This window comes from Eufriesea mexicana, unplaced genomic scaffold (assembly GCF_001483705.2).
Source record: "Eufriesea mexicana isolate 0111107269 unplaced genomic scaffold, ASM148370v2 scaffold382, whole genome shotgun sequence".
In the NCBI taxonomy this organism is placed as follows: Eukaryota; Metazoa; Arthropoda; class Insecta; order Hymenoptera; family Apidae; genus Eufriesea; species Eufriesea mexicana.
Window position 1 is genome coordinate 911505 of NW_016908540.1, and position 14534 is coordinate 926038.

At 33.6% G+C, this 14534-nt stretch overlaps 1 protein-coding gene across 2 annotated transcripts in view; it reads left to right on the forward strand.

Moving 5' to 3' along the window:
• Pgant9 (polypeptide N-acetylgalactosaminyltransferase 9) overlaps positions 1–14534 on the forward strand; it is a 607825-nt gene that overhangs the window by 558659 nt on the left and 34632 nt on the right. For both annotated transcript variants that reach the window (XM_017896748.1, XM_017896749.1), the window contains exons 7-10: positions 3417–3586; positions 10915–11228; positions 12548–12746; positions 13941–14110. In XM_017896748.1, coding sequence (XP_017752237.1) covers positions 3417–3586; positions 10915–11228; positions 12548–12746; positions 13941–14110 — 853 coding nt within the window. The remainder of the gene's footprint in view (positions 1–3416; positions 3587–10914; positions 11229–12547; positions 12747–13940; positions 14111–14534) is intronic.

The following is a 14534-nucleotide window of genomic DNA, read 5'->3' on the forward strand; positions in this document are numbered from 1 at the left end:
AGAAAATGTTTATGAGAAATGTGGACTGGCCTTAAAATTTTCCTTTCTCCAATTACTAAAACCATATATTTGCTTTTACAGAAATTAATATTGATTTATATTGAGATACAACTATAATTAGTATATTTATTTACCTTCGTCGTACAATTATAATTACTATAATCACTATCATCTATGTCCATTATGTTTACGTTACTCATTAAATATTGATAGTTTTAATGTTAAATATTTCCGCAAAAATATTCGCAACCCTCTTTTGCAGAGGAAAATTTTCACCGTGAATCGATCGAATTCGACATTTTGGCGATTTTTTCTGAAAAATTTCCTGCGATTCTCACACGATGGCGTTCTAAAATCAGGGTAGCTTTTGCCAAGAGCACGTTGAAGGAGATTCTTCTTCGTTCTGACGCTTTTCAGGAATTAATGTCGTTAAGTTCGCGTTACACGACCTGCAGCAGCAAATGAAGTTGCCTCTTTGAGATTGAGATATTTTTTTTTCCGTTTGCGAGGAGCGACGAAATTTTGCTTTCGAAACTCGATTACTCGGTTGCCTCTCGCGTCTTATAAAATTTAACGGAATACCCCGTGCGAGCAGTGTAATTTCTGTTTTATAATTACAGAAATTACGAATATGATTTTTCACAAGAACGTATTATCGAATATTCGAATGATACTCATTTAACTAATTTTGTGATTTAATAGTTTGTTAAATACGTATATGCACGGGTAAGAAAATCAATGTGTGATTGGAATTCAATAATTCAGTGGAAGGTGGGCGTTATTATCAGGCGGGAAGTCAGAGGTCTGACTTATCATTTGTTGGACTACTGAGAATTATTTAATGTACCAGAATTGTAGTCTGTTTTGAAGTAAGAATTTGTTAAATGGTTTTATATACTGTTTTATAAAATTTAGAGGACATTACTTGATTTGCATTTGTGTATTATTTATTCTGATATTTATCATAGTAAAAATGTGTAACGTGATAGAAAATTATTCAACAGCTGTTTTTATTGCTAGTAAATTCTTGATAGTTATATTTTTCGATTTATTTTAATCGACTAGAAATAGGTAGCATTTAATATAATGAAACTAATTGCTAAATTACTTATTTATGTACATTCTTAATGCAGTAGTGTTACAAATCCGTACTGCAGAATTATTTATTTCCAAAGATTAAATTTATAATATTAGTTCCCTTAGAAGTGCAGTACTTGTTAGTATATTTGTCGCCTGACCATTACTAGACTTATTCTACTACGTAGAATATTTATGTGAATTTTAAGTAAAGTATACTTATTTATACTTACTTTTCCATTTATTATTTATTACCTTTTTATTTCATTAAGTGTTTCTACTTTTATCGTTACTTTTGTCGTATTACTTTTAGCACATATCAAATTCAACGAATTTGCGATTAATTTTACATTCACACCTAAATATTAATGCTACCATGAATATACTTAATAGGATGTTGATCTTATTCCAGAAATGGTTCACATTCGATGTATTCTATAGCTGAGAAGATGACGTGTTAAAGTATTTTCTAGACCAAATGCTTTAAAATTTGATTTTCAATTAAATCCCGTTTTAATGTGGGGGCAAATGCCATTAAAAATTCATGAACTTCCTATTTGCGTCATTGCCAGTTCTGTCCCCTTTCATCGATCACGCGAGGAGCTTCATTTAATGACAAAGTCTAGTCGACTTTATCACGAATTTTGTCGGCTCATGTAATATTGAGGCCCATCCTCTCTGACTTTTTTAATGAATATCTAATTTCTTACGAATTAACCAACAACATATATCCTTTTACATAGGTTTCCTATTATTATACAAATTTTGACATTGTTTTAATATTTAATATCGCGTAAAATATTTTTTAAACCAGCGAGGCAAAACATTTACTCAGAACCAAATGAAATCGACGATATAATGAAGTAACTAGCAACTAACAAATTAATTAACAAATTGTTTTACTCTGACCATAGATGTCAGGTCCAGTATCATATCTTGGCATAACTTCACAAATTTTTAGCATTAATTTCAATAATAATAAAAATTTCAGTACATCAATAATAGGTCAAGATAAATTTCCCATAATTGACACATTAACATCTCACAAAGTTAAAAAAGTTTTCTTCCATTTTTGAAATATTGAGAACAGAACACATTTATAATACCATTCCATAAGGGTAAATGTTTTAAAATATATCATACCAAAATTACTACCTTATTAACGGTAGAAGCTCTTTTAAAAATTTGTAATTATATTTGACAAGATATTTAATTAATTTAATATTAATAAATTTGAAACACCGCAATTTATGCATTTATTGGTGCACGAATGATGCATTTATTATTTAGTATAATACACAGGACTCATACCATATCAGTCGCCAATGTATTAACAAGAGATAGATTTTACACCATTATCTCTCAAATATTTCCTTTCTTCTATTCCGAATATTTCTATATTTCTATTTCGATACTTTCTATTTCGATACTTTCTATTTCTCGTTACCTCTCTCGAAATATTATTCTACGTAATATTTTTATCCCCTAAAGCTCTACTACTCTCCCCCACTCTAAATTTCACAAATGTATCAATCGTAGACCGGCGCATGAATTTATTCGAAGAAAATTACGTACGATGTACACGAGTCATTTCGAAAATACGATAACGGAGATATAGGTTCGATAAACGAAATACCAGCGAGATTGGGAACGAAGAGAAGCTATAAACAGCAGCTCGACAGACGAATGAACGCGCAGATGCACGTAACGACGCCGGAAATGGAGGAACTTGATTGTTTACGAAGCTTATTATCCGCATTAGGTTTATTAGCCGATACGATACGCCAGGAAATCGAACGCTCTCAGAATCTTGGCCTACAGGGACCTTAGGAACGTGTACACACCTCCTGGTCGTTTATTCTGCCAACATAGTGGTTTCTAATCGCATTACCGTATTTCTCCCTCTATCGTTTTGCGGATATCTCCTCGACCTAATCCGTGTTTTCCGAACCGATGCACTGTGGTCTGAGAAAAGTCTGAAATTTGTCTTTTTAAGTAATCTCATGGCTCTAATGCTATGAACAAATTAATGTAAATTTGATATACATCAATTTTGGCACGGATTTTACAATTTTTTCATTTTTGTGATATACGTTATTGTTCTATTAATTACCTAATAATATATGAACATATTAATTGTTTAATAGAGTAAGTAGAAAATTAATTATATTCCTTGAATATAATGAGTATTGAGTGAATGAAAATTGATAGGTGTGTCAATTTCGAATTTTAATTTTAATATTATTATTTTCTTTCATTTTTATCGGGTGTGTTTTAGGAAGATTGGAACTGTGATTTTCGAACTTTTCTTTAATGGAAATTTTGTCTCTTTGTTACAGGTGCAAAGAACCTGGAAGGTATTTGAAGGATCTTCCTCCCACAGCAGTGATAATCTGCTTCCATAACGAGGCCTGGTCAGTATTGCTGAGGACGGTTCATTCCGTTTTAGACAGGTCACCAGAGCACCTTATACAGGAAATTATTTTGGTCGACGACTACTCCGACATGCGTAAGTGAATAATCTATACTTGTTATTTTTCCTAACATTTTATCTTTGATTTTTCTATCCCTTCCTTATCAACTCTTTGCGGTCGGCAGATTTCGGCAGAGCAATTTTAGCGTTTCGCAGTTACTTTTCTGTGCAGGATTTAAAGTCAATATATGGATACTAACCCTTTGCACTCGAGAGGTGAGCTTCAGTCACCATTTCATAAAATTTGGAAGATCGATATTAATTAATATATCAAATAATTCTGGAATTCTATTATTATACAATTTTTTATTTACTGCTCAAAAAAGTATCGTCAATTTTTTAGTAGAGATTCTTTGAATTTCTACTCTTCTCTAGCCAAAAAATCGTCGAGTGCAAAGGGTTAAAACGCACAGAATTTGTTGAAACTAATTTGTGTTTAATACTACTTATAATACGTAAAAATAAAAAATTTTTAATTTCTCTAATTTTCTGTAGTTTTCTGTATTTTTTGACTTGCGAACGGCCCCGTTGTGGGGACATCGACCGCAAAGGGTTAATCTACTCCATTACTGTCTAGTATTTTTCTTTATCTGTTCTTTCCTTTCCCCCCCTTATTCCCATGAATGGAATATTTGATTACTATTTTCACTGTTTAAAAAATTATGTAAAAATCCAAGTTGTCCCCATTAAAAATGACAAGTTATCTTTAAAACAAAGTATCCCTTGTTTAACGTTTCATTTAGAAATAATATTCGTGTTGGAATTATCTGTGCCTTGAATTCTGCATCAACCACTTTCATCATAAAAGATGCATAATGATAATTGAAGATCGCGAAGCAAAAATATAAGTCGCGTTTTTTATAATAAATCGGTTTAAACATTCAGTACGCTTTCAACCAATCCTCTTTAGCCAAAATTCTCTTTTTATTTACTTGCGAGATTAAATATACGCTCGTACCACTCAGCAAAATAGCAAAATCGTTCGGTAATCCGAAGGATGTACAGCTCCTATACTACTCGGGGAAAATATCGAATAAAGAATCAAGATACGAATGCAACGATTTAATTAAAATCAATAAAATAAACTAGCTTAGGACAACGAATATTAATTGAAACATTAATTAAAGCACGATAATTTACAATTCGTTAGAAATAATAAAATAATGAAATAGTCTAACAATTTTATTTTATATTATAATATTCTTCTCATAAATACAAATCATACTCCATGATTAATGCAAACACATATCACATTCAATTTCCAACTCTTACAGAAACGATGCAATACAAGTATCATCAATTTAAGTGACATCCAAAAAATTATTAAAAATCTGCAATAAAACTACCCATAAATTGGAATTGCAAATATTCATTTAAACGTTAATAAAAGCACAATAATTTACAATTCGTTACAAATAATAAAATAGTTTAACAATTTTATTTTATTCTTCTCATAAATATAAATCATACTCCACAATCAGTACAAACATATATCACATACAATTATCACTCCTACAGAAATAAAGTAATACAAGTATTATACAAGTATCAATTTAAGAGACAATAAAAGAATATATTTTTTAAAATTAATAATAAAACTGTCAATTAAAATTTGGGACAATAAATATTCATTTAAACATTAATGAAAGGATGATATTTTATAATTTGTTACAAATAACAAAGTACTTTGACAATCTTATTTCATTCTTCTTATAAGTACAAAATCATACTCCACAATAAATGCAAACACGCTACATCGAATTTCTAAATCCTACAGAAACAAAGCAATACAAGTATCATCAATTTTAGAGACAATAAAAAATAAATATTCATAAATTAATACAACCACGCTTAAATTAAAACTGTAAATATTCATTTAAATATTAACAAAAGCAGAATAATTTACAACTTATTACAAACAATAAAGTAGTCTGTCAATCTTATTTCATTATTCTCATAAATACAAAATCATACTCCACAATCAATGCAAACACACCACATCGAATTTTCAATTCCTACAGAAACAAAGCAATACAAGTATTATACAAGTACCAATTTAAGAAACAATACAAAGATATAATTTTTAAAATTAATAATAAAACTGTCAATTAAAAATTAGGATAATGAATATTCATTTAAACATTAATGAAAGGATGATAATTTATAATTTGTTACAAATAACAATATTGTCTAACAATCTTATTTCATTCTTCTCATAAGTACAAAATCATATTCCACAATCAATGCAAACACACTACATCAAATTTTCAATTCCTACAGAAACAAAGAAAAACAAGTATTATACAAGTATCAATTTAAGAGACAATAAAAAAACATATTTTTTAAAATTAATAATAAAGCTATCAATTCCAAATCAGGACAATGAATATTCATTTAAATTTTAATAAAAGGACGATGATTTATAATTCGTTACAAATAACAAAGTACTCTGACAATCTTATTTCATTCTTCTCATAAATACAAAATCATATTCCACGATCAACACTACCATCTACCACATCAACTTCGTGGTTTCTTCGCGACGACAGAAAATCGTTATCGAGGGATGCTCCGCCGTCCGAGGAATCGTAACGCTCGAGGACTCACGCGGTGTTTCGCGGCGTATCGGCGCTGGTTCGCCGTGCAAGCGTATCTCTATTCAGCTCGCGGGCGATTCGTTATCGAGGCGGTGTTCGTGGCCCCGCGATGGATCGATTAATCGCGATCCATCTCCCGTTGGGAGCCCGTAACGATCCGGTCAGCGTTGAATAGCAGGGAAAGCTGGCGTCGACGCGTTGCCGCGCGTGTACACGGAAAATTCCGACAGCTTGATGCATGCCAACGATCCCGAGACGTTTGATATCTTTCGCAGCCGATCGTTCGCCGATGCAAAAATTTGCCTGCTCCCGACGTTCGCGTCCCGACGCCGCGAGGAAACTTTGACGGAAGATCGATTGTCTCCTTCCGTCGCGCGAACACTATTATCTCCGCGAGAAGTGTGCATTGACAGCCTGATTTCCACGCTCCTTCGCCGCGATTTTCGTGAAAGACGATTTTGCGGCTGTTGGAAATGGAGTTTGCGAAATCTCGAGAGTGTTGATATTAGAACTGCCAAAGGAGTGAAAATTGTTTGCCTCGAGTTTCTGTTGTTGTTGCAGATATCCTTCTCACGGTATTCATTGCTGGTTTGTGTGCAAATAGGACTGAAACTTATTTATTCTTCGTATGCGATTTTAATTATTTATCTATTTGTTTAGTTTAACAGAAAATAGATTCAAAAATAAAGGAATATCGTGTAGAATTTAATCATTTAAATTTAGTATCGAGGCTACGGTTCGTGATGACTTTTAAAGCTCATAGATTTAAAAGATAGGAATATTATTAGAAAATATTTGTGGGAATAAATGAAAAATTTTCAATAATGATAAATAATATTTTATTATGCGAAATATTAGCATCGACTTTATCCCAGCTAACAGATAATATAACTATGTACTCTTCACTACAGTCTACGTGAATATATATATTTATCTCAAACAAATTTCTCAGGATATAGATGGATGAAGCTTCATCCTGACAGATTAAAATTAATTAAAATTCCCTACCCCTATTCACAAATTTAATTCCATATATTACCGAATAAAAGTCAGAAAATAGACATTTCTTCGAAAAAAGGAATCCCAGGTAAAAATATAGAATAATCTCAGACAAATTTCTCACGATATAGATGAATGAACTCTCATTCTGATAGATTAAAATAAATTAAAATTTTCTACTCCAATCCACAAATTTAATTTCATATATCACTGAATAAAAATTAGTAAATCGACATTTCTTTGAAGAAACGAATCCCAGGATCCTAAGGTGAGAAGTCCACGTAAAAATGTATAATAATCTCAGACTAATTTCCTACGATATAAATCAATAAATCTTCATCCTAGCCGATTAAAATTAATTAAAATCTTCTGCCGCTACTCATAAATTTAATTCAGCCACTCTGTAAATTTCATACGGCCATTAGTAAAAATCAGAAAATCGTCGTTTTTCTAAAGAAACAACTCCCAGGATCTTAAGGTAAAGTCCATGTGAAAATATATAATAATCTCTCCAAAATTTCTCAAGATATAGATCAATGAATCTTCACCCTGGGCGATTGAAATTAATTAAAATTTCCTACCCCTACTCACAAATTTAATTCCATATATCAGTGAATAAAAATTAGAAAATCCACATTTCTCCAAGGAAACGAATCCCAGGATCCTAAGCTGAAGTCCACGTAAAAATGTATAATAATGTCAGACAAATTTCTCAGGATACAGATGAATGAAGCTTCATCCTAGCCGATTAAAATTAATTAAAATCTTCTACCTCCACAAACAAATTTAATTCCATATATAACAGAATAAAAATTAGTAAATCGACATTTCTCCAAAGAAACGAATCCCAGGATCCTAAGCTGAAGTCTACGTAAAAATGTATAATAATGTCAGACAAATTTCTCAGGATATAAATGGATGAACTTCCACCCTGACAGATTAAAATTAATTAAAATCTTCTACCACTAACCATAAATTTAATTCAGCCACTCTGTGAATTTCATACAGCCTCGAGTAAAACTCAGAAAATAGACGTTTTTCTAAAGAAACGAATCACGGGATGCCAAGGAAACGCAAGAGGACCAGTCTCCTTTCATACGTCTCGCGGCTCGTTGAAAGAGATAGCCAGGAAACAAAGGCCGGTTTATCGTGGAAGGTGTTCGGATCGAATTAACGTGTCGTCGGATGGAACGGACAGATAACTAACCTTAGTGACGTGTAACAAAAGGCGGGTGGAGAGGGAAGAAAATAAAAATCGCAGGGAAAAGCCGGCGAGATTAAGCTCGCTTGACAGCCGGTTAGGGAAGGCGCAACGTGTTGCAAACGATATAGGAACAGAGCCGTGCAATCTCCCTTAAAAGCTCCAGATAAGCTCCTGTAGCAACCGGAAGTCAGGCTCATAAACATAGTTACCGAGAACCACGGCCACCAGATGGCGTCTCCCATTAGGAAACTGGCCGATTGTTTTGTCATAGGAACACGAGACAATAACCTTCCTCCATCTGTTCCTTCTTTTTTATCTGTCACCGAGGTCCATAAGATAACGCGGCTGTAAGGACGACGATGTAATTAATAATAACGAGGTGCACGTCTTTTCTTTGTTTACCTTGTAAGGTTATGTCGCGATGTAATAACGTTGTTGGAAGAGATGGAAGGTACATCGTCGGTTTTGCGACCACTGATGTGTCGGTCTGAGGAAGCTTGTAACGTTGTAACCTGACGGAGGTTTCGCGACTGCTCGCTAATAGAGAGGAAGGCAAAAGGAAGTGGATGAAGTGGGATTTAAAAATTCTGAGAAGCTTGTTTCCTTGGTTGCGTGTTAATTTAGGAAGGTAATTAGTTCCTTTGTGATTATTACCTAATTTTCCGTACGATTTATCATTTTTTCCTTGCAATTTCTGGCTGATATTATAATTTTGAGATGCTTGGATGTATTTTAAAAAAACGTGTGCTGATGGGTTCGTTGGGATTATTATTTTATTTCCAAGTTAATATTTTTATTCCAATTTACGAGAATTTTTATTGCATTTTTTATTTATTATAATATTACGAATTTTATGCAATTTCGATATGTTTGAAATTTTGTACAAATTGCAAATTTGTTTTAATTATTTTTATTTAATTGCTATTTCGTTATTCAACGAATAATCGTTTATTTACTTCGTTCGTAACTTCGTTAAGTTCTTCATTACAAGAATTTATCAAATATTTATACTGAACGTTATGAATGGAAACGGAAAATTAGGTGTGAATAATGTAAACTGTGAAAAATATTTTTTTATTAATTAACATTTTATAACTCAAATTTTTCTTCTGTATTTTTTGGTTTGTACTCATTTTCTTCTTTATACTTACGAGGGAAAGTAATAATTACTACTAGATATTAATTGCTATTAAATTATTTATCAACAGTACACTGATAAATAAATTTCATAAATTTCTAAATGCAAATTGCCTGATGTCACAGTGGATAATAAATTTCATCGTCATTTTTTCCATTTTTGTATCAAATTATTTACGCGTTTTTTGAAATAATAATAAAATAATTTTCAGGCTTAATGCGAAATTTCAGCGATTAAAATATTCAATTTTTTAATTTAATATTGCAGGAAGTAATTAGTGATTATTTTCTGAGCATTGAATTGCACGTTTTGAGTGATGCTTGGAGTAAACATAGTGAGTTGAGACGCTTGAAAATAGTTTCATTTACTTGACGATGTCGTGAAGACGACTCGTTAGCTTGCAAATAAACTCGATCGTGATCATTACATTCGCGCTGGAATGATCCTTGGAATCCCTGTATATTATCTGCAGTTAAACTAACTAAGCCCGGTAAGTGAAGGCTTAGAGGGAAGGTTCTCATAGAGCTGTTCTAACGTAAAGTAAATCACGAATGTCTACTAATTGCTACCCCAATGAGATCTCTCGGCTATAATTCATCAGATCTCGTACATCTGAATTTTACGTATAATTACGGTGGACGATATTAAAGTTGTATCATTTCCTGTTATACTCGAATAAGCTGATGCGTAATGCTATGAAATTTTGAAGTCCTACCTTATTACATTTTCATACAAGTTTCGTAGTTTTTGACAGATTGAAGACAGCCGAGAAAAATTCATTCAAATTACCATCATGCGATATTTAATTAGTATCTTGTTCACATAACTTCTGAGAAAAAATAAGTAAAAAATATAGAATTAAATATTTATCAAAATATAGAATTTCTATAAATATTTAAATTTTTCTAAAATATATTGATCTTTATCTAAACTTATTTCAGCAGTCTGTTAATATCTTCTAATTGTAATATTACTCTGCACTTTTAAATAATTCATACACGAATATTATAAATTGTTTAATACCATAAATATAAAAATACATTATCTGTAACAAATAGCAACAAATCCTGACCACTTATATTTAATTTAACAATATTTTAATCAAAAATTCCTGTAGTTTACCAATAACCGCACGTCCAATAAACACCTAATTATTTTCATTACAACACTTTAACTCTCAACTTTTACATGTCCACCATATATAATAAAAATTTTAAAAATATATTACATTGCATAATTACAAATATAAATATTATAAAAATGTGCACGATATAAATTACCAAATTCTAATTCTAATATTAATATCCTGCATAATATTCCCTTCACCACACCCAGTATCACCCTCGCCCTAAAATATCCCCTCTCTCTCCCAAACCTCAACATTCATCTTCACCCTCGCTGAATGCACGAATTCTCCAATCCGCAGCGCACCTGCAGCGTCAACTGGAGGACTACATGATGAACTACCCGAAGGTGCAGATCATTAGGGCACAAAAACGCGAGGGTCTGATCAGGGCTCGTTTGCTGGGCGCGGCAGCCGCCAAGGCCCCGGTCCTCACATACTTGGACAGCCATTGCGAGTGCACCGAGGGCTGGCTGGAACCCCTTCTCGATCGCATCGCTCGTGACCCGAAGACAGTCGTTTGTCCCGTGATCGATGTTATCGACGACACCACGCTGGAATATCATTGGAGGGATTCCGGCGGTGTGAACGTGGGTGGGTTCGATTGGAATCTGCAGGTAAGCGAAATTCCTTTCGACGTTATTTCGCGGGTACCGCCTGCTATGTCCGGTGGCGACCTCTGGCTACCCCTGGGCCGGTCGATCGCCGGTAAAATTTGGAAAATTATTATCGGAATCTCCACAATTGCGTTGCGGAAGGGTGGACGTTGACTGTGTTTTGGCAACACGCGAGAGCTGATTGGTTGATTAGATAGAGGGTTCGGTGGGACAGATAGCGAGGGTATGTTTGGATTTCGGACGCACGTTAGAGCAGGGTCGGTGAATTTTTGCTCGAAAGCGACTGGCTCGTGACAAAGGGTGGCTTATCTTAATTTTGTTGAAGGTAGTTCGGTGTTTGGTGTCGTGGGATACTTAAAATGTGCTTTGCGAGCAACCTGTCTTGGTTGTTGACCTGTGAGTTAGAGTATGGGGAAATAAGATTATATAAGTATATTTATTTGAAGTATAGGGAGTAATTGAATTTGTGCTAGGATGAATATTTTGGAAATTCTTAATGAAACAATTGAATGATTTTGGGATTGACTATAAATGTTTAGGTTCGTATTAAAATATTATAAAGTATATTCTAACAATGCACTTGTAACAATGATATTTGTAGAGCTGCATAAATACTTCTAATAACTTCGTACGCAGATTCTATATTAAAATATGAAGAACGAAATTGTAGTAAAATATAATTATTTATTTTCTGATTTAGGAAGGTTAAAAATACAGTATATTTATTTTCGACTCTTTATTTTATATATTGTACATATATTTTTTTCATGTGTTTTCAATTTACTATTATGGTTAACAAGTATGTTAAACTTTCCATGTATTAATATTTTCATGAAACAATTTTTATTCTTCGTAAGTAGTATAAGTAATACATAATCGGACACACGATCCTTTCAGTAATTCCAAAGATAATTTTCCATTTTACTCACTTTGATGCTATCCTTTAATTAATATTTATCCATCGTATTTACTACAAATTTTATTACGTTATTGCATAATTTTGGATAAAAAATTAAACACGTCAAATAGCATTAAATATATAGATAAATTTGGTTATGAACGAAAATGCAAATGCATATTCAATATACTTTTTATAGAATTATTAATTATATTTTAACGAATATAGATATATATTTCACAATTTTTAATTTTGCAGTAGTAAGTGATGTAGTTATCGATTTTATTTGTCGAAATTAACCATTTCCATGGTTCGTGCGGTATCGAAAGCATTTCGAGATTTCGTGGTCTCTCTACGAACTTCTTACAATTTCTCGATGTCTTTTTGCCTGGTTCTCAAGATTCCTTGATTTCTGTATCAGTTCAACTGGCACGCGGTCCCCGAGAGAGAGAAAAAGAGGCACAAGAACTCCGCAGAACCTGTGTGGTCACCGACGATGGCTGGAGGCCTCTTTTCGATAGATCGAGCATTCTTTGAGCGCCTGGGCACGTACGACAGTGGATTTGATATTTGGGGTGGCGAAAATCTCGAGCTCTCCTTCAAGACGTGGATGTGCGGAGGTATGTACGATACCAATACGACAAATTTGTTCAAGGATTGACTGAAACGAGGAAACAGGTTCACGTGTCTGAGACGACGAAGATCGTCTTTTTTGAAAATACGATACTTCCGGGAGATTCCTCAGGTTTAGGGATTATTTGAACGAAATTCCGGAAACCAATCTGATAGTAACTTGTTAATAAATTATTATTTGAGTGTTAAATATTATTAAATTATTTAGAAAATTGAGTATGGAACTGAGATGGTAGACAATTAATTACTTGAAAGTTAATTAAACACTGTAAAATAGTGTCACATGTTATAGTAGTGTCATATGTTATGGTTTTACTGTACTTCTTCTAAAAGAAAATGGACAACAGATTAATTATTTTTAAGGAAAGTTACTATTAATTATCCAAATATCCAAATCTGAAGTAAATTGAAATTCGAAATTTTATATCACACTTTCCATCAATATAAAATTAAAAAATTTATCGCATTTATCTAAAATTTAACTTCTCTACATCCTTTAAAATATTTTCCATCATTTAACAATTTTTCCAGATACACAATTCTGCATTCCATAAAATTTATTTAAATTCTAAAATTAAACAATTTTTCAAGACATTGCTTTGCATAATTAAAAATATTTTCTAAGATAACAAATTTTAGTACGTCTTAAAATTATTCCACACTCCAAAACTAAACAATCCCTTTTAATTTTCATTGTTCTAAATATTTATATTTATATTAAATAATTATAAAACATATCTCTTCCTCGCAAATCCAACTTCCCAAACCTGAAATCAACTCTGAGTTCTGTTAGCTCGCAAAAACCAATCAAATAATCATCAAACCGATCTTCAAGATATTCCATTTCGATTTCTCGATATCCACTCTCACTCTTCCACAGCAATTATCAGAGAACCCAACCTCGTTCTCGTCCTAATCCCCGTAACCTGTCGAATGCACGTCAAACTCCAATCTTCCAAAACATACAACCACACCGGCTTGCACTCCCATCTACACAGCCTGACGAGTCGCGAGGGGGTTCCGAGAAGTAGTAAATCCCTCGAAGAAACTTAAATCCTCGAAGGCCGCGTGGTTGCAGCTTCTCTGGCGTCGTGGCGAAATAAACTCGTGCCCCTGCACGGCTGCAATCAGCCGTTCCCGCGGCTATGCGAACGAAATTCGAACGTTGTTTCTGTTCGCAGGTACCCTGGAAATCGTGCCGTGCTCGCACGTGGGCCACATCTTCCGGAAACGTTCGCCGTACAAGTGGCGCAGTGGCGTGAACGTGCTCAAGAGGAACAGCATAAGGCTGAGCGAAGTGTGGCTGGACGAGTACGCCAAGTACTACTACCAGAGGATAGGTCACGACAAGGTGAGCGCAAGCTACTCAGCCTCGCCCTTTCGACCTCCCTTGGACCGATCTCGATTCTGCTCCCTCTCTCTCCCTCTCTGAGATCGACTGCTATACTTCATGCCATGTCTCGAGAACATTGCACGAAGTATGGGAGTGATAATGAAGAGAGAAGGAGGTTGAGAAAGCAGTTTTCAATTGACAAGTATGTCCATCCTACTTATGCGAAATTACCATTGGTTGATATCGCTCCCTTTTCGATTATTAATTAACCCTTTCTCAACGGCGCAACGATTTGAGCCACTGTGACGCATTAAATGACTGACGTACGTGTATGACGACCATCGTGAAAGGGTTAAACATTCTTCTACCCTTGAACATAATGGCAGGTGTAGATTGTATTCCACAGTCTTCAGGTTTTAGAGAAAGGAGAATTTTTTAAAGG